This window comes from Mytilus californianus, unplaced genomic scaffold, assembly GCF_021869535.1.
Source record: "Mytilus californianus isolate M0D057914Y unplaced genomic scaffold, xbMytCali1.0.p SCAF_1, whole genome shotgun sequence".
NCBI classification, from domain to species: domain Eukaryota; kingdom Metazoa; phylum Mollusca; class Bivalvia; order Mytilida; family Mytilidae; genus Mytilus; species Mytilus californianus.
The window spans coordinates 94,491,651-94,513,840 of record NW_026262581.1 but is presented as its reverse complement, the minus strand read 5'-3'; the positions used below and the strand labels follow the sequence as shown (position 1 = coordinate 94,513,840).

The window sequence follows — 22,190 nt, the reverse complement described above, 5'->3', positions numbered from 1 at the left end:
TTTCCAATTTTTCAATTTATTTGTTCCTGAATTACAGAACTTAACTTGTAAATAGTTTTTTTCCACATTGTGTTTACTCCTACTCATAGCAGGGCTTCCAAAAAAATATTTGAGCCAGCCGGACTCTTTTTGTCTTATTCCAATTTTAATCTCTTAAGACTTAGTAACAAAAGGCAATCATTGTAATCAATTGGGCATCATATAAACAATGATTGACATAAAAACAATATTAAACTTGAATTTTGATATAAATTTGATGTTCTGACGTAAACTGTTAAATTGACAGTGCATCAATCGAAGTGTGGAACATTAGCGTACTAATATCTGCCTTAGAATCTTTATTTGTCCATAATTATGTTGATAAAAACTTTCGTTTTGTTTTTAAAATGTACATTTTCTTAATACTGGATGTTGACTTGACAATGGTAAAACACGGACTAGAGACGGATACGTAAAATCCATGTACGTTTGTGAAGCACGATTGAGTTTTAGTAGCTCTTTCCACATTATTTCTTCAAGAAAATACTCTAAATGAATTTCAGATAAAGGTATCAATGATAATTTTAGCATTTTTGAAAAATTTGGATGCCTAATTAAATCTCTCGCCTGCGGTGTGCACATGCGCACACATGAACTAGTCCAACGGTTTTTTGCTGAAAACCTTTATTACTGCCTTTTCAAATTTTTCATCAAATCATATTTTTATACGACCGCAAAAATTAAAAATTTTTTGGTCGTATATTGGTATGACGTTGGCGTCGTCGTCGTCGTCGTCGTCATCTGGCGTCAATCCGGCGTCGTCCGAAGACACATTGGTTTTCGCACTCTAACTTTAGTTTAAGTGAATGGATCTCTATGAAATTTTACCACAAGGTTCAATACCACAAAAGGAAGGTTGGGATTGATTTTGGGGGTTATGGTACCAACAGTAAAGGAATTAGGGGCCAAAAAGGGGCCAAAAATAAGTATTTTTGTAACTTCCAGACGTAACTTGTGTGTTAGTGTATGGATATCTCTGACATTGTACCACAAGGTTCCATATCACAAAAAGAATGCTGGGATTGATTTTGGGGGTAATTGTCTCAAAATTTTAGGAATTAGGGGCCAAAAAAGGGGCAAAAAACAAGCATTTTCCTAGTTTCATGACAATAACTTGTGTGTAAGTGTTTGGATATTTCTGAAATTGTACTACAAGGTTCCATATCACAAAGGGAAAGCTGGAATTGAGTTTGGGGGTAATTGCCCGAAACGTTTAGGAATTGGGGGCCAAAAAGGGGCCAAAAATAAGCATTTTTCTAGTTTCCAGACAATAACTTGTCTTCAAGTGTATGGATCTCTCTGAAATTGTACTGCAAGGTACCATACCACAAAGGGAAGGCTGGGATTGAGTTTGGGGGTGATGAATCATAAGGGGGTTCAAAAAATTTGGGGGGGGGGGGATTTTTTTTTCTTTCTTTTTTTTTTCTGTTTTTCCTTCTTTTTTTTCTTTTAAAATTTTCCATTTTAAGTTGGTTATTACTGATTTATATTTAAAAGCAAATAATAATGATATGGTAGGAGATACACACCAAACAGGATGTGTAAGTTATTATATAATAAGTATTGTGCAATAGCAAGAAATTTTCAATTGCACAGTATTGCACAATAGCAAGAAATCTTCAATTGCACAGTATTGCGCAATAGCAAGAAATCTTCAATTGCACAGTATTGCGCAATAGCAAGAAATATCCAATAGCACAATATTGCACAATAGCAAGAAATTGTCAATTGTACAGTATTGCGCAATAGCAAGAAATATTCAATTGCACAGTATTGTGCAAAAGAAGATACTTCGTATAAATTGCTTATAACTTGATCAATTTCAATGGGGTTTTATTCTTGAATTCTTGGGGTTCTTTAATATGCTGAATCTAACCGTGTATTAAGTTTTTGGATTTTGGGCCCCGTTTTTAAATTGGTCCACATTGAGGTCCAAAGGGTCCAAAATTTAACTTTGTTTGATTTCGTCAAAAATTGAATTATTGGGGTTCTTTGATATGCCGAATCTAACCGTGTATTTAGATTCTTAATTTTTGGTTCCGTTTTCAAATTGGTCTACATTAAGGTCCAAAGGGTCCAAAATTAAACTTAGTTTGATTTTAACAAAAATTGAAATTTTAGGGTTCTTTGATATTCTGAATCTAAACATGTATTTAGATTTTTGATTATGGGCCCAGTTTTCAAGTTGGTCCAAATCGGGGTCCAAAATTAAACTTTGTTTGATTTCAACAAAAATTGAATATATGGGGTTCTTTGATATGCTGAATCTAACCATGTATTTAGATTTTTGATTTTTGGGCCCCGTTATCAACTTTGTCCACATTGAGGTCAAAAGGGTCCAAAATTAAACTTTGTTTGATTTCATCAAAAATTGAATTCTTAGGGTTCTTTGATATGCTGAATCTAACCATGTATTTAGATTTTGGATATTGGACCATAATAGGTGAATGTCCAATTGAAAATTTTTAAGTTCTTAGACCACATTCATTCTGTGTCAGAAACCTATGCTGTGTCAAATATTTAATCACAATCCAAATTCAGAGCTGTATCAAGCTTGAATGTTGTGTCCATACTTGCCCCAACTGTTCAGGGTTCGACCTCTGCGGTTGTATCAAGCTGCGCCCTGCGGAGCATTTTATTATACATATATTTTTGATAATCTAAATCTTTTTGACTGATTTAAATAGATGCAAACCACTGAAATTTATGAAAATAACTTTAAATAGACCGATCAAATGTCTGGGACGAAATAGTTTACCTGTTGCTTAACCTTGATTGTAATTAGAGGGTATTATAGTAGGGTTTGATTTGATAGTAATTATTCATCATGTCACTTTTATGACCGGAAATGTCTGGCTGTTTAAGAAAAAGGTCAGATCAAAAGGATTGCATAAACTTCATTTTTTACTCCTGATCGAGTTATGTTAAAATGGCAAACCCATGTTAAATGTCTGGTTAAGGTTCTACACAACAAGTCAAAATTATAATTTGACGGTCAAGTCGGGACAACACAACTGATTTGGAAGCCCTGACTCATAGCTCCCATCTAACGTTAATAACTTTCACTTTTAACATACCAATACAAATTGTGTGCATACATTCTTTCATTTGAATATGGTTGAAGTGAAACTTGATATTTTTTGTTCATCCTATTTTGATATTGCTACAGCAAAAACATTTAGATTAATAAAAAAAAAAACCTTTACATAGGTTTACATAGTTAAGGGAATCTCGTAGAAGATAATAACTTGCAGAATACTTGTATATTAATAGATATGTATTAACTGTTATTTAATTTGTTAAAAAGGAGGTCATATGGTACACAAATTTTTTGAGAGAAAAAAAATCAACTATAACCATTAAAAATATGTTCATGTCTTGTAGATCTTAAAGATCAGAGCAACAACAGAAAACATTTCGTTAGATGAAGAATCAGCCCTGTCATTAGGAAAGATTGGTGTACAGACAACATTAAGGTAGGATACACTGGCACTGATACAACTAGGATACTTTTATGAAGAGAGTTCAAAGCCTGTATTAATCAGTCTAATACATAAAAAATTACTTTGTGATAGAACTGATCATCTGAAGAAAAATTGTCTTCAGCTGAAAAAAATCCAAAGTATAGAGGTAACAAAATCACAGCTTTGAAGGATATCAAAGGTTATATTTATCAAACAAAATGTATAATGGTGAAAGTTAAAGCATTCTTATATATATAGTTTATCAGGTTTTCTAAATGTTGATATTGAAAATACTAGCCACAAAAAAGATAAAAAGTTCATACTGCTGTGATTTTGGAACTTTAAATCAAATCAACATTGCTAAGACATCATAAGTGATTTTTAAAGAAGATGAGAAGAATGTAGACATAGGAAAATACAAATATTGACATTGTGCACACTGAATATGATAAGGGAAACAACTGAAAATTTTAATATACAAAAATATCACATTGGAGGTTTTACCCATACGTTAACCAGACTTTGTACATAGAATAGTAAAGCTGCTCTGGTCACCTTCAAATTTTAAATTTAGATGTTGGTATGGTTTACCAATATATATATAAATAGATATATATCGAAAATACAGAGTATAAAGATCATTTAGTTAAATATGATTAGTTTACTGATGAATATTTTTATTAATAGGTACTCAGTGCAGTTACTGACACCATCAAATCTCTTAGCAAAAATCAATGGAAAAGATGCCATTTCAAAGGAGGAGATTGAAGAAATCAATAAACTTTTCTATGATGCTAAGGCATCAGCCAAAATATTAGCAGAACAAGAAGACAAATATATGAAATAAATGAAACAATACTTCAGGATAAATATGAAATCTGGATATTATTTAATACAAAGTAAAAGTATCAACAAAATAGAGATGCAGCTTTAGAACTCCACAATTGAAAATGTTTTCAGAATATTTGTATTTACTTGACATATTTGATATAAGTGAATTTATTAGGCAAGATTCAAAAATGTTTTCTGGTTTTATTGTGTTTTAGGGTTGCTGTATCACACACTCATCTTTTTATTCATTTTTAAACAGTTCAGCATAGAAATTTGTTAGCTAAGTGTTGAATAAATGTATGAAATATTTGTGCAATGTATCATTGATAACATGGAAAATGAGTATTTTCACTACATTAGATTTAAGTTGGTTAAGAACATTTACATTAAGATCTGATCAATGTGTTCTTGTTTTATTGAAATTGTTATGGACATTGTAAATAGTCATTTATTTTTGTCTTTATATTTGTTTTGTAAAAATTTATCATGACCAATAATATGAAAAGAAATCACTTGTTTATTTAATATTGGCCTATATATAATATAAGAGAACAACCTCTTAACTTAAATTGCATCATAAACAGATGTAATACATTTTTATCTCAAAAGGAGACTGAGGAACAAAATTTACATACATGAATGGGTATGAAAGGTTTTTATACGACCGCAACAGTTTTGCAGTCGTATATTAGTATCATGTCGTCGTTGTCGTCCGAAGACTTTTGGTTTCCGGACAATAACTTTAGTATATGTAAATAGAAATCTATGAAATTTAAACACAAGGTTTATAACTACAAAAGGAAGGTTGGGATTGATTTTGAGGGTTATGGTCCTAACAATTTAGGAATTAGGGGCCAAAAAGGAGCCCAAATAAGCATTTTTCTAGTTTCCAGACAATAACTTGTGGAAAGGTGTATGGATCTCTCTGAAATTATTTCACAAGTTTCCATACCACAAAGGGATGGTTAGAATTGACTTTGAGGGGTTATGGCTCAAACCGTTTAGGAATAATGGGTAAAAAAGGGGGAAAAACAAGGGTTTCCTGGTTAATGGACAATTACTTAAAAGTACAATGTTATGTTTGGATTACCTCCCTTACACTGCTTTTAAATTATGTTTAAAGAAATGTTGTATTGTCTTGAGGTGATTAGCTGTCAATTTATTTTTAGAAGTTACTATTAAAAATGCTGATTAAGGAATATTAATTTTAGCCATGATTATGTATGTCATTTTTATACGACCGCAAAAAAAAATTTGTGGTCGTATATTGGTATGACGTTGGCGGCGTCGTCGTCCGGCATCGTCGTCCGAAGACACATTAGTTTTCGCACTCTAACTTTAGTTTAAGTGAATGGATCTCAATGAAATTTTACCATAAGGTTCAATACCACAAAAGGAAGGTGGGGATTGATTTTGGGGGTTATGGTACCCACAGTTAAGGAATTAGGGGCCAAAAATAAGCATTTTTGTAACTTCCAGACATAACTTGTGTGTAAGTGTATGATCTCTCTGACATTGTACCACAAGGTTCCATATCACAAAGGGAAGGCTGGGATTGATTTTGGGGGTAATTGCCTCCAAATTTTAGGAATTATGGGCCAAAAAGGGGCAAAAAACAAGCATTTTTCTAGTTTCATGACAATAACTTGTGTGTAAGTGTATGGATCTCTCTGACATTGTATCACAAGGTTCCATATCACAAAGGGAAGGCTGGGATTGATTTTGGGGGTAATTGCCTCCAAATTTTAGGAATTAGGGGCCAAAAAGGGGCGAAAAACAAGCATTTTTCTAGTTTCATGACAATAACTTGTGTGTAAGTGTATGGATCTTTATGAAATTGTACTACAAGGTTCCATATCTTAAAGGGAAAGCTGGAATTGAGTTTGGGGTAATTGCCCAAAAAGTTTAGGAATAAGGGGCCAAAAAGGGGCCAAAAATAAGCATTTTTCTAGTTTCCAAATGTTCAAATGTATGGGTCTCTCTGAAATTGTACTGCAAGGTACCATACCACAAAGGGAAGACTGGGATTGAATTTGGGGGTAATTCCCTCAAAATTTTAGTAATTAGGGGCCATAAAAGGGCAAAAAATAAGCATTTTTCTAGTTTCAGGACAATAACTTGTGTGTAAGTGTATGGATCTTTATGAAATTGTACTGCAATGTTCCATATCACAAAGGGAAAGCTGGGTTTGAGTTTGTGGGTAATTGCCCTAAACGTTTATGAATTTGGGGCCAAAAAACAAGCATTTTTCTAGTTTCCAGACAATAACTTGTGTTCAAGTGTATGGATCTCTCTGAAATTGTACTGCAAGGTACCATACCACAAAGGGAAAGCTGGGATTGAGTTTGGGGTGATGAATCATAAGGGGGTTCAAAAAAATTGGGGTGGATTTTTTTTTCCTTTTTTCATACATGTGAACCTCCCGACGGGAGTACAATAATCCTGTTTTCAGGGGGCTCCTCCCGACCTCGCGTTGAAGAGAAAAAAATCCCGTGTATGAAATTTTTCATGAATGAAAAATTTCTGCCCAACATATCATCTCAGACATCTGGTGTAACTGACATCACCTGAAGTTATATTTTACCTGTAAATCAATTAACATGCATAATTATATGGCTTCACTTGTCAGCTTGGGTGTCAAACATACTGGTAATCAACGATTTTTACCTCAGGCTAGCTGCCGTTGTGTAATAAAATCTTTGTGTATTTATTTAGTTACTTCCCTGGATTTATCCTGTTTTAAGTTACTTTCCTTTAAATAATGTAAATTTTTAAAAGAATATAAATAAAATATAAATTGAACAAATAATCATAAAAGGATGGTAATTAAATGATTTTAAATGTCTTAGGACAAATAAAAAAATAATAATTTGAAAATTATTTGAGGGTTCTATACTTTCTTTCAAGGCTTAAATTGAATTCATAAAATAACTATGACCCTTGTTACAAATTCAAATGAGTTTCAGATTATTCAAATAAAATCTAATTGCAAATGCAGATAGGTAATCAAATGAAATGAAAAATTCAAAGAACATACTTAAAAAAAAGGAATGTTAGATTGAACATGTAGAATATAAAGATAAAGAAACTTTATAAGTACAAGGGTACTATAAACATAATACATAATACATAATACATTTGGATTGAAAGTTGAAGAAAACACACTTTAAAAGACAATTTTTACAGCACACGGTTACATTTACGACAAAATTTATGTCGATTAAAAACCTCCTGATCTGAGTCCTAATCTCCTGACCAAAATTTCCCAATCTCCTGATCTGAGTTTCACAGTCCATCACATGTATGTTTTTATGCCCCCGCCGCAGCGGAGGGGGCATTAAGTTTTACCCTTGTCCCTCTGTACGTCGGTACGTAAGTACGTACGTCCGTCTGTACGTCCCGAAATTGGTTTCCGTTCTCTAACTTGAGTTTGCCTCAACCAAATGTTATGAAACTTATACACAATGCTTATTACCACAAAACACAGATCAAGTTTGAATTTTGGTGGCGTCACTTAAACCGATCTAGAGTTATGCCCCTTTATAAAAGGAAATATTGCAAAATTTTTAGTTTCCGTTCTCTAACTTAAGTTTGCCTCAACCAAATGTTATGAAACTTATACACAATGCTTATTACCACAAAACACAGATCAAGTTTGAATTTTGGTGGTGTCACTTTAACCGATCTAGAGTTATGCCCCTTTATAAAAGGAAAAATTGCAAAATTTTTATTTTCTTCTAAATATCAAGTTTATATAATATATTTTTAAAATTGGAGTTATCTTCCTTTGACCATGATTATAGTTGAATCAACTACAATCAATGCTTTATACAATGCAATGTTTAATTTTGACTTCCACTGATAAAACACAGATCAAGTTGAATTTGGGTAGTGTCACTTTAACCATTATTGAGTTATGCCCCTTTTTAAATAGAAAGATTGCAAAATTTTTTAGTTTCCATTCTGTAACTGAAGTTTTCCCCAGCCAAACATTATGAAACCTATACACAATATTCATTACCACAAAACTCAGTAAGGATCAAGTACAATTTTTTTGTTTCAGTTCTCTAACTTGAGTTTGCCTCAACCAAATGTTATGAAACTTATACACAATGCTTATTACTACATAATACAGATTAAGTACGAAATTAGGTGGCAACACTTTTACCATTCTAGAGTTATGTCCCTTTATAAACATAAAAATTGCTGAATTTTTTAGTTTGTCTCAACCAAATGTTGTAAAACTTATACACAACCGTTCTAGAGTTATGCGTGTTTACAAATAGAAAAATTGCTGAATTTTTAGTTTCTGTTCTCTACTTAAGTTAGCCTCAACCAAATGTTATGAGACTTACACACAATGCTTATTACCACAAAACTCAGATCAAGTTCAAATTTGGGTAGCGTCACTTTTACCGTTCTTCAGTTATGTCCCTTTATAACTATATGATATGCAAGCAGGGGCATCATCTGCGTCCACATGTGGACACTATCCACATTTATTTTCTTTAAAATTTTCCATTTTAAATTGGTTATTTCTGATTTATATATAAAAGCAAATAATAATGATATGGTTTGAATGGGTAAATTAAAAAATTTTAAGTTCTTAGACCACTTTCATTCTGTGTGAGAAACCTATGCTGTGTCAAATATTTAATTACAATCCAAATTCAGTGCTGTATCAAGCTTGAATGTTGTGTCCATACTTGCCCCAACTGTTCAGGGTTCGACCTCTGCGGTCGTATCAAGCTGCGCCCCAGCGGAGCATTTTATCTATTTTAAGACTTTTATGATGTTTATAAATGGGTAATTACGGTTGCAAACTCTGTTGGAAATTTGAATTGAGATTATGACCATATCTTGAGGGAAAGATTTTTTTTTTCTGAAAAAGGGGGGGGGGGAGGGGAGGTGAAAAAAAAAGTTGTGGGGGGGGGGGGGGACAATTTTTTCTCATTTCAGATTTCAGAAATTAAAAAGAAAATTTCTTCTAATATTTTTTTTTTTGCAAAAAAAAAGGGGGTGGGTCAATTCGCAACAGCATAGTGTATTTCACAAAAGCAAAAAAAATGAATATAAATTCAAATCATATAACCAATTCTAATTTTTTGACTACAGATATTCTGTGTCAGAAACCTATTATGTGTCAAATATTTAATTACAATCCAAATACAGACCTGTATCAAGCGTGAATATTGTGTCCATTTTTGCCCCAACTGTTCAGGGTTGGACCTCTGCGGTGATATCCAGCTGCGCTCGGTGAAGCAATTTATTGATATGGTCTTGACAAAAAAGCATTCAAAAACTGTAGTTGTGCTACAATAGGCCAATTATGGTCTTAGTCTCTGGAAAAATCCTTAAATCAAGATGCTAGTAAACATGAGTACATACAATCCTACCAAGTATGAAAACTTTCTGGCAACCAGTTTCACAAGAGTAGTGTTTACAAGGTATCATTATGCTACAATAGGTCTTTAATGGCCCATAACTCCCAGAAGAATTAACAAATCAAATGACAATATAAAGTGGACTGTTCAACTATACAAGGTATATAATACAGTTAACCAATTTTTTTGGAACCATTCAAAAATGCATTTCAGATACACTTTTATTTCTGCAGAACTTTCATTCCATTGAATTTAATAGAATAAACCACAAAACTGTCAGAAAGTGGAGATAACTCACTATTTGTGGTCGTATAATGGTATTGGAATGTTGTCGTCGTCCGAAGACATTTGGTTTCTAGACAATTACTTGAGTATAAGACTATGAATCTCGATGAAATTGTACCACAAGGTCCCATACCACAAAAGAAAGGTTGGGATTGTTTTGGGGGTTATGGTTCTAACCGTTTAAGAATTTTGGGCCAAAAAGGGACTCAAAGCAAACAGTTTTTAGCTCACCAGGCCCAAAGGGCCAAGTGAGCTTTTCTCATCACTTGGCGTCCGTCGTCCATCGGCGTCATCCGTAGTCGTTAACTTTTACAAAAATCTTCTCCTCTGAAACTACTGGGCCGAATTTGACCAAACTTGGCCACAATCATCATTGGGGTATCTAGTTTAAAAAAATGTGTCCGGTGACCCGGCCAACCAACCAAGATGGCAGCCATGGCTAAAAATAGAACATAGGGGTAAAATTTAGATTTTGGCTTATATCTCTGAAACCAAAGCATTTAGAGCAAATCTGACTTGGTAAAATTGTTCATTAGGTCAAGATCTATCTGTCCTGAAATTTTCAGACCAATCAGGCAACCCGTTGTTGGGTTGCTGCCCCTAAATTGGTAATTTTAAGGAAATTTTGCAGTTTTTATACGCCCATTTACGGGACGTATTATGGTATACCGTTGACCGTCTGTCCGTCCGTCCGTTGTCAACATGTCGGACATTAACTCAAAAAAGCTTTAACCAATATGCATGAAACTTTGGTGGATTGTTTATATCTATTGATGTGAGCTCCCTTTCATTTTTTATAAATTTCAGATTTACCGTTTCTGAGTTTTGTGGTTTTATTCATTAAAAAAGGGGGGATTTTCCAGTTTTCTGACAATAACTCAAGAATGCTTTCACCAACTTGCAAGAAATTTTGGTGAATTGTTTATAACTATTGACATGAGCTCCCTTCGATTTTTATAAAATTTAGATTTTACCTTTCCGAGTTACAGGGTTTTATTCATAAAAAAAGGGTGATTTTCCAGTTTTCTGACAATAACTAAAAAATGCTTTCAGCAGTTCTCATGAAACTTTGGTGAATTGTTTATATCTGTTGATGTAAGCTCCCTTTAGAATTTTATAAATTTTAGATTTTACATTTCTGAGTTATGGGGTTTTATTCATTAAAAAAGGGGGGATTTTCAAGTTTTTGACAATAACTCAAAAATGCTCTCAGTAGTTCTCATGAAACTTTGGTGAATTATTTAAAGCTATTGATGTAATCTCCCTATTGATTTTCATAAATTTCAAATATGACATTGAGAAGAAATTGAACTTTATTTGTTTATAGTCTGACAACAGATTTACTAAGTATTGCGCAACAGCACAGTGTATTGCACAACAGCAAGAAATCTTTAATTGAATACAATTCAATTCATAAAACCAATTTCAAGTTCTTTGACTGCATTTATTCAGAAACCTATAATATGTCAAATATTTAATTACAAACCAAATTCAGACCTGTATCAAGCTTGAATATTGTGTCCATTTTTGCCCCAACTGTTCAGGGTTGGACCTCTGCGGGCGTATCCAGCTGCGCTCAGCGAAGCAGTTTATTGGTTATTATCTTGAATATTATTATAGATAGAGATAAACTGTAAACAGCAATAATGTTCAGCAAAGTAAGATCTACAAATAAGTCAACTTGACCAAAATGGTCAGTTGACCCCTTAAGGAGTTATTGCCCTTTATAGTCAATTTTTAACCATTTTTCGTAAATTTTTGTAATCTTTTACAAAAATCTTCTCCTCTAAAACTACTAAGACAAATTTAACCAAACTTGTCCACAATCATCATTAGGGTATCTAGTTTAAAAAATGTGTCCGATGACCCCGCCCGCGAACCAAGATGGCCGACATGGCTAAAAAATAGTACATAGGGTAAAATGCAGTTTTTGGCTCATATCTCTGAAACCAAAGCATTTAGAGCAAATCTGATGAGGATAAAATTGTTCAATAGGTCAAGATCTATCTTCCCTGAAATTTTCAGAATAATCAGGCAACCTGTTGTTGGGTTGCTGCCCCTGAATTGGTAATTTTAAGGAAATTTTCCCGTTTTTGGTTATTATCTTGAATATTATTATAGATAGAGATAAACTGTAAACAGCAATAATGTTCAGCAAAGAAAGATCTATAAATAAGTCAACTTGACCAAATTGGTCAGTTGACCCCTTAAGGAGTTATTGCCCTTGATAGTCAATTTTTAACCATTTTTCGTAAATTTTTGTAATTTTTTACAAAAATCTTCTCTGAAGAAACTACTAAGACAAATTTAACCAAACTTGTCCACAATCATCATTAGGGTATCTAGTTTAAAAAATGTGTCCGATGACCCCGCCCGCGAACCAAGATTGCCGACATGGCTAAAATATAGTACATAGGGTAAAATGCAGTTTTTGGCTCATATCTCTGAAACCAAAGCATTTAGAGCAAATCTGATGAGGATAAAATTGTTCATTAGGTCAAGATCTATCTGCCCTGAAATTTTCAGACCAATCAGGCAACACGTTGTTGGGTTGCTGCCCCTGAATTGGTAATTTTAAGAAAATTTTGCAGCTTTTGGTTATTATCTTGAATATTATTATAGATAGAGATAAACTGTAAACAGCAATAATGTTCAGCAAAGTTAGATCTACAAATAAGTCAACATGACCAAAATTGTCAATTGACCCCTTTAGGAGTTATTGCCCTTTATAGTCAATTTTTTACAATTTTCATAAATTTTGTAAATTTTTGTAAATTTTTACGAAATATTTTCACTGTAACTACCGGGCCAAGTTCATTATAGATAGAGATAATAGTAAGGAGCAAGAATGTTCAGTAAAGTAAGATCTACAAACACATCACCATCACCAAAACACAATTTTGTCATGAATCCATCTGTGTCCTTTGTTTAATATGCACATAGACCAAGGTGAGCGACACAGGCTCTTTAGAGCCTCTAGTTTTGGTTTCTGTACAATAACTTGAGTAGAAGTGTATGGATTTGTATAAAATTGTACCACAAGGTAGTGGAAGGGGCATTAAGTTTTACCCTTGTCTGTCCGTACATCCCGAAATTGGCTTCAGTTCTCTAACTTAAGTTTGCCTCAACCAAATGTTATGAATCTTATATACAATGCTCATTACCACAAAACACAGATCAAGTTTGAATTTTGGTGGCGTCAATTTTACCTCTCACAGAGTTATGCCCCTTTACAAATAAAAAAATTGCTGAATTTTTTGTTCCCATTTTCTATCAAGTTTGCCTCAACCAAATGTTATGAAACTTATACACAATACTTATTACTACAAAATCAGATCAAGTACGAATTTGGGTAGAATTTTTTAAGATCAATGTTTTTTTGTGTCGCCTGTGATGAAGGTCGCAGAATGCAGGACATAGGGATTTTAATCCTGCGATGACAAACTATTTGTATAAAGCTTTATATTTCAGAAGGTAGAAGCCCTGGATGCTTCATACCTTGTATGCAGATACCTTATGTTACGAAGTTTCTGTCTGTCATATGTCCATTGTCCTTGACCTCATTTTCATGGTTCAGTAAAATTGAGAATGGAACTGGAATGGATGTCACACTTAACTCCGAAACATATAAATGAACCAAAATTAAAAGAACATACAAGACTAACAAAGGCCAGAGGTTCTTGACTTTAGACAGACGTAAAAAAGTGAAATACTCACTTGTGTAGCTTTATTTGGTATATGGCATCCTTGCAAGATCTACATGTATGTCAGACTGAGTTCATCTGACCTCCACCTCATATTATGGATCAGTGATCAATGTTAAGTTTACGTGGTTTGGTCTAATTCTCAGATACTTAAGCAATAGGACCAATATATTATGTGTATGGAATGATTGTAAAATGTACATGTCTGTCTGGCAGGTTTCATATGACCTTACCTCATTTTCATGGTTCATTGGTCAATGTTAAGTTTTATTGGTTTTGTCAGTTTATCAGTTACTATTAGCAATAAGTCAACTGTATTTGGTATATGGAATGATTGTAAGGTCTCATGTCAGACTGGCTGGTTTCATCTGACCTTGACCTCATTTTCATGGTTCAGTGGACAAAGTTTAGTTTTTGTGGTTTTGTCTATTTCTCAGATAATATAAGCAATAGGGCTTCTATATTTGGTGTATGGAATGATTGTAAGGTATACATGTCTGACTGGCAGATTTCATCTGACCTTGACCTCATTTTCATGGTTCATTTGTTAATGCTAAGTTTTTATGGTTTGGTCGGTTTTCAAGATATTAAAAGCAATTGGACCACTATATTTGGTGGATGGAATGATTGTAAGATGTACATGTCTGTCTGGCAAGGTTCATCTTACCATTACCTCATTTTCATGGATCATTGATAATGTTAAAATTATGTGATACTTGTAGTAAAACCTTCATATTATAGACTTTCAACATGAATTCAATCATAAGTAAAGCAGGTGAGACATTTTAGCATGTGCAGTCTTGTATTTTTTTAATACGTTTTCTGATCTTTTTGTTCATCTCACATCAGGTTTAAGTTTTTGGTCAAGGTACAAAATGTAGTTTACAATGAACTTTTGGTCACATTAACTTGAAACTTGGTAAATCATTCATTATGTATTATAGATACAATGAATAAGTATATGTAAGAGAATGATAATCCCTTTCTTCATGATTAAGTACGAGCTTTAGTGAGTACTTATCATGAAGTAAGGGATTATCATTCTCTTACAAACTTAGAATATTGTAAAGTGCTCAAGGCTCAAATGAATTATTCAAGAATAAGTTTCATTGTCAGTACAATGTTTATAATTGATGCATGACTTCCTTTTTCAGCAGGTCATTTATGGATTAGTTTTAGTGATGTAAGGACTTTCTTATCATTTGGGAAATATTTGAAGAAAAAAAAATGCGTTATAGATATTAGGTTACACAACAGTAGAAAGAAAAGGTAGAAATTGTATATGTTTCCTGATTGTGAGTATGAGTGTAAATCATGTAATATTTTAGTGAGGAATTATCCTTTTTTTATTTACAGTTTGAATCAATTAATGCATTTGAGTTACAACTAAATTTTATTTCACAGCCAATATTTTGGTCCGGCTTTTTACATCAAATACTATTTCATTATGTCAGGGAAATTTTCAAAAATAATGCCTTTAAAAGTTTTTAATATGTTCAAAATTAAATGCCTCGTTTTTTGTTTGTTTTTTTTTATCGGAATATTGGAAATTACTATTCTTCCCAACCGCTGATTAAGAATCAAAGTTTTGGAAAGCTAAAGATTTAGGTTATTTTTTATTTGAAGTTTTTTTTTCTTTTTTTGCATTGCTTTGGTATTGTTTATTTTTTTAGTAATTTGAAGTTATTAATATTTTCATAATAACATTTACGGTACCAATTTTACTGCACCAGTAAACTTTATTTTGAGATTTTTGTTTGTTTCACAATTAAACTTTTAGTCAGTTTCAATCACTGTATGATAAATCCTTTCAATATGATAAATGTGCTTCGGGGCAGTTGTAACTCATTTATAGAAACTCTTTGTTTTAAACTGTAAATAGACCCAAATAATAGGATAATCCCTTTCTAAGAACATGATTTACATTCATCCTTCACAATTAAGAGGCATCCAATCCTACAATTTCGTTGGTCGAGAGCACTTTGCTATATTCTAAGCGTTGATTCTTCATTTTTTTCAAGAATCTACGCTTATCCATTGTATCTATAACTTAAACTATTGTGTTGATGTCTTTTCAAAATTAAAGCCTTTTCTTAATTAGGAGGTATTGTAAGTGAGTTTAAATAACCATGTTATCATGTTCAACGATGCATTAATAAATCTAAGTTCACAATTAATTGGTTAGAGAAATACAAATATAACATAACACGTATGTCTTCAAATTATCAGGCATCTGAATATAATCCATAATTTACAAAATAAGACATATTAGAATTTATTTCTTAGTATATATAATAATTAAGATACCGAAACTTTTAGCAAGAAGCCTAATTCTAGGCACATCACTATTTTCTTGCATAGGGATTTGTGAATAAACATTTGTAAAATTATGTAGTTAAACAGATGCAATCATACTGAATGTATTCATTTTCCTTTCAAATATGTGAAATAGCCATTAAAAATGTGGATAGTGTCCACATGTGGACACAGATGATGCCCCTGCTTGCATATCATATAGTTATAAAGGGACATAACTGAAGAACGGTAAAAGTGACGCTACCCAAATTTGAACTTGATCTTGAGTTTTGTGGTAATAAGCATTGTGTGTAAGTCTCATAACATTTGGTTGAGGCTAACTTTAAGAAGAGAACAGAAACTAAAAATTCAGCAATTTTTATACGACCGCAAAAAAAATTTGTGGTCGTATATTGGTATGACGTTGGCGTTGTCGTCGTCGCCGTTGTCGTCGTCCGGCGGCGTCGTCGTCATCGGAAGACACAATTGGTTTTCGCACTCTAACTTTAGTTTAAGTGAATGGATCTCTATGAAATTTTACCATAAGGTTCAATACCACAAAAGGAAGGATGGGATTGATTTGGGGGTTATGGTACCAACAGTTAAGGAATTAGGGGCCAAAAAGGGGCCAAAAATAAGCATTTTTGTATCTTCCAGACATAACTTGTGTGTTAGTGTATGGATCTCTCTGACATTGTACCACAAGGTTCCATATCACAAAGGGAATGCTGGGATTGATTTTGGGGGTAATCGCCTCAAAGTTTTAGGAAAAAGGGGCCAAAAAAGGGGCAAAAAACAAGCATTTTTCTTGTTTCATGACTATAACTTGAGTGTTAGTGTATTGATCTCTCTGAAATTGTACTGCAAGGTACCATACCACAAATGGAAGTCTGGGATTGATTTTGGGGGTAATTGCCTCAAAATTTTAGGAATTATGGGCCAAAAAGTGGCAAAAAACAAGCATTTTTCTAGTTTCCAGACAATAACTTGTGTGTAAGTATATGGATCTTTATGAAATTGTACTACAAGGTTCCATATCACAAAGGGAAAGCTGGAATTGAGTTTGGGGGTAATTGCCCAAAACGTTTAGGAATTAGGGGTCAAAAATAAGCATTTTTCTAGTTTCCAGACAATAACTTGTGTTCAAGTGTATGGATCTCTCTGACATTGTACTGCAAGGTTCCATACCACAAAGGGAAGGCTGGGATTGATTTTGGGGGTAATTCCCTCAAAATTTTAGGAATTAGGGGCCAAAAATGAAGAAAAAAAACAAGCATTTTTCTAGTTTCAGGACAATAACTTGTGTGTAAGTATATGGATATTTATGAAATTGTACTACAAGGTTCCATATCACAAAGGGAAAGCTGGAATTGAGTTTGGGGGTAATTGCCCTAAACGTTTAGGAATTTGAGGCCAAAAAGGGGCCAAAAATCAAGCATTTTTCTAGTTTCCAGACAATAACTTGTGTTCAAGTGTATGGATCTCTCTGAAATTGTACTGCAAGGTACCATACCACAAAGGGAAGGCTGGGATTGAGTTTGGGGATGATGAATCATAAGGGGGTTGAAAATATTGGGGGGGGGGGGGTGTTTCCCATTTGGTTATTTCTGATTTATATATAAAAGCAAATAATAATGATATGGTTTAAATAGGTAAATTAAAAAAAATTAAGTTCTTAGACCACATTCATTCTGTGTCAGAAACCTATGCTGTGTCAAATATTTAATCACAATCCAAATTCAGTGCTGTATCAAGCTTGAATGTTGTGTCCATACTTGCCCCAACTGTTCAGGGTTCGACCTCTGTGGTCGTATCAAGCTGCACAAAGCGGAGCATTTTATTCTATTTGTAAAAAGGCATAACTCTAGAATGGTTGTGTATAAGTTTTACAACATTTGGTAGAGACAAACTAAAAAATTCAGAAATTTTTATGTTTATAAAGGGACATAACTCAAGAATGGTAAAAGTGTTGCCACCTAATTTCATACTTAATCTGTATTATGTAGTAATAAGCATTGTGTATAAGTTTCATAACATTTGGTTGAGGCAAACTCAAGTTAGAGAACGGAAACAAAAAAAATGTACTTGATCTTTACTGAGTTTTGTGGTAATGAATATTGTGTATAGGTTTCATAATGTTTGGCTGGGGAAAACTTTAGTTACAGAATGGAAACTAAAAATTTTGCAATCTTTTGATTTATAAAGGGGCATAACTCAATAATGGTTAAAGTAACACTACCCAAATTTAACTTGATCTGAGTTTTATCAGTGGAAGTCAAAATTAAACATTACATTGTATAAAGCATTGATTGTAGTTGATTCAACTATAATCATGGACAAAGGAAGATAACTCCAATTTTAAAAATATATTATAAACTTGATATTTAGAAGAAAATAAAAATTTTGCAATTTTTCCATTTATAAAGGGACATAACTCTAGAACAGTTAAAGTGATGCCACCAAAATTCAAACTTGATCTGTGTTTTGTGGTAATAAGCATGGTGTATCAGTTTCATAACATTTGGTTGAGGCAAACTTAAGTTAGAGAACGGAAACTAAACATTTTGCAATTTTTCCTATTATAAAGGGCCATAACTCTAGATCGGTTAAAGTGACGCCACCATAATTCAAACTTGATCTGTGTTTTGTGGTAATAAGCATTGTGTATAAGTTTCATAACATTTGGTTGAGGCAAACTCAAGTTACAGAATGGAAACCAATTTCGGGATGTACGGACGTACGTACGTACAGACGGACAAGGGTAAAACTTAATGCCCCCTCCGCTACGGCGGGGTCATAATAATCCAAAAATAAACGGGGAAAACCCGCTATTATTACAAAAATATCCACAATAACATACAAAATAAGAAAAATGGAAAAACTAAAGTATAGGGACAACAAAAAGAATACAGGGATTTGAACCTTAACTGGCAAGTTTCTACCTTTAACTTGACTTATAACTCATTGATCTTAACCAATGCTAACCTTGCAGCTACCAACTTATACTATAGAATGCCTATTATGTATATATAAAGGTACAAGCCCTAGGTGTCTGTTGTACCGATGTGCATCATATGTTCATTTATATATATAAAATAGACATGTAAATTACAGCCCATTTGTAGTCGAGAGGTTTCGTTGATATGTTCATGTCAGTCACACATAACAGATTTCAAGGAGGGGTTCCATTCCCAGAGAAGGCATATAAAAATTACAAAAATTTAAGGTAAGTTTTTAAATTAATTCCATTAGTGAACAGAAATCAGTAAATTAGCCAATTCAAACTTACTGCAATTAGGCACACAAAAGAAACAATTGAATATAATTTAGTGAGTCCATTTCAGCGAGATTTAGGAAGCGTTGATTCTAGAAAAAGAATCCACGGTAAATGAATAGGCTGACGTCTAAACAATGGTTTAAGATGTGAACTTTTCACCATGACTTGTTTGTTAAGCCTCTATTTATCTAATTTAGTATTTATAAAAATAGGCAAATACAAAACTTGGGTAAATAATTGTTATTTAAGAACCTTTAACGAGTCAACAATGATTTCAGGCTGACAGTTTTACTTATTTGTAGACCTTGCCTTATGGATCATTTTTGCTGTTTAAGAGTTAGTAAAAAACATTGTCTTTGAAGGGAAATAACTCCAATAAGGAGTAGACTGAAAATTTTGACCATGTTGATTTTTAGATCTTTTCTTACTGATCATTTTTGCTACTTGAAGTTTCTCTCAATTTATTATAGTTTTCAAGCTAGAAGGCTAATTTTGAACAAGAGTGCACACACTGAAATTTCTCGCCTGCCTATTTATAGTAATTGAATTCATGTTGAAAGCCAGTTTATAAAGGTTTAACTACATGTATCACATAAATTTAACATTACCAATGATTCATGTAAATAAGGTCAAGGTCAGATGAACCCTGTCAGACAGATATGTATAACTCACAATAATACCATACACCAAATATAGTTACCGTATTGTTTATAAAATCTGAGAAACAGTTCTTATTACGAAAATTGAACATTGACCAATGAACCATCAAAATGAGGTCAAGTTCAGATGAACCCTGCCGGACAACAAGCACAACATGCAATCATTCCATACACCAAATATTTTTGACCTATTGTGTGTAGTATCCGAGAAACAGACATAACCATGAACATATAACATTGAGTAATGAACCTTGAAAATGAGGTTAAGGTCAGATGAAACCTGCCAGACAGACATGTACATCTTATAATCATTCAATAAATCAAATATAGTGGCCCTATAGCTTATAGTATGAGAAATAGCCCAAATAGAAAACCTAAACATTGTCCAATAAAGCATGAAACAAGAGGCTCCCAAGTGCATGAAACGCAATCGGTTTAAAGGCAATAAATCCTATTACTAGTGTGACAATTTGACAATGTTGAATTACTTTCAGATCTTATTTTGCTGATGTTATTTGCTTTTTAAAGTTTTTCTCTAACTCCACAAGTTTTTGACAAAAATGGATAAAAATCATCATTCAGCATGTTCAGGGGAAATAACGTCTATGAGTCTGTTGACTGTTTCAGTCATGATGACTGGTATGTAGAACAGACCTGCTTTTTTACTGTTTCTCACTGTCTTTTAGTTTGTGCAAAAACAGCACAAATAGAAAAAAAATCATCTTTCAAGGACAATATTTCCTAAAGGAGTTAGTTGACAATATCAGCCATGTTGACTAATTTGTAGATCTTATTGTGCTAAACATCTTGCTATTTACAATTTCTCTCTACTTTAATGATAATCACTCCAAAATGGGACGCAAAGTGATGGCAAAAGCTCAGACCTTTTAGGCCAGTGAGCCTGAAAAAGGTTAAGGTCAGATGAAACCTGCAAGACAGACATGTACATCTTGGAATACAGCTGGTCTATTGCTTAAAGCATGTGCTAAATGGCCAAAACCATGAAAATATGAAAGCTTCAGGTCAGTTGAGCTAATATTGATGCGAAATTAAAATCAAAGAGGCTTTGTCCCTTTCCTACTATCTACCACTTGTACAAGTTTTTTTTATTAAAATCCAACCATTGTTCCTCAAGTAATCAACAAATTACACCTTATGTTTTAGCAAATTACACCTTATGTTTCTTTATGTTCAGTCTATATTTAGGTGCTATGACCTTTACCATTAGCACAAAAACTGATAGGGTTCGTTCCCTTTCTTATAATCTTCCATCTATATAAATTTCATGTGTAAACCATGAACTTTTATCTCAAAATCATTATGCTTCTTCTCTTTCTATATCTTCCTCGATATAAGATTCATTTTAATTAAGGTAGCACAATACAAAAGCAACTAAATTTTATCAAAATTTCATTTTCAGCTGTTTTTGTTACTTCTTAATATTCCAAAACCACAGAAGAAAAATTCATTTACATATCTTGAACTGTTAATGAGTTTTGATGATAATTAGCTTTATAAACAAATGCACGTGTCTGACTGATACAAGATAAGAACATGTGGGCAGTACTTTGTGGTTAATCAATAGAATCATTTGATAGCTTTATGACCACTGACCAGCAATACAAATAACAGTTACGAAAAAGAGGTGGATTAGTGATTAATGGAAAAATGAAGATAATGAATTCCAAATAAAAATACATTTCACTAATGGAACTGCTAGGAGAAAAAAACAAAGTAACAATTTGGAGATATAGAGGGAATCAAAATATAAATGTACAGAAATTAAACAAATGTAATTGTATAACAATTAATGTACTGGAATTTCTTGGGGGAGAATGTTTAGATGTGAATTCTTTTTAAAAGAAAATACAAATTAAATATTTCATTTTCCAACTGCAAAATTGAACAAAATCTACTTTGTGTAAAACACCATATTGTCCTTGTATACAATGACAATTCTAAAAATCCCCATAAGGATCCCCTAAACTGACCAACTGATCATTTTGTGTACACATGCATAACTTACTTTTTGTAACAATCAAAAAACAAAATATATTATGTTATGTACTAAATGAATAAAATCCATATTGAAATAAAATGCTTCGCTGGGGCGCAGCTTGATACGACCGCAGAGGTCGAACCCTGAACAGTTGGGGCAAGTATGGACACAACATTCAAGCTTGATACAGCTCTGAATTTGGATTGTTATTAAATATTTGACACAGCATAGGTTTCTGACACAGAAAGAATGT

General features: G+C 33.0%; 1 protein-coding gene and 1 long non-coding RNA gene across 3 annotated transcripts in view; one reads left to right on the top strand and one right to left on the bottom strand.

Moving 5' to 3' along the window:
* Nucleotides 1-4,843, top strand: part of LOC127710545 (ruvB-like 1) — a 34,146-nt gene extending 29,303 nt beyond the window's left edge. Inside the window, exons 9-10 of the mRNA XM_052216485.1 lie at nucleotides 3,424-3,515; nucleotides 4,191-4,843. Of these exons, the coding sequence (XP_052072445.1) occupies nucleotides 3,424-3,515; nucleotides 4,191-4,350 (252 nt within the window). The 3' untranslated portion in view covers nucleotides 4,351-4,843. The remainder of the gene's footprint in view (nucleotides 1-3,423; nucleotides 3,516-4,190) is intronic.
* Nucleotides 1-22,190, bottom strand: part of LOC127710853 (uncharacterized) — a 243,599-nt gene that overhangs the window by 6,820 nt on the left and 214,589 nt on the right. The window contains exons 1-2 of one of the 2 annotated variants that reach the window (XR_007986364.1): nucleotides 9,066-9,221; nucleotides 2,542-2,637 (exon numbers count right to left, since the gene is read on the bottom strand). This is a non-coding gene — a long non-coding RNA (uncharacterized LOC127710853). Of the gene's footprint in view, nucleotides 1-2,541; nucleotides 2,638-9,065; nucleotides 9,222-22,190 lie in introns of those variants that run through there. The other variant, XR_007986365.1, reaches the window with a different exon arrangement.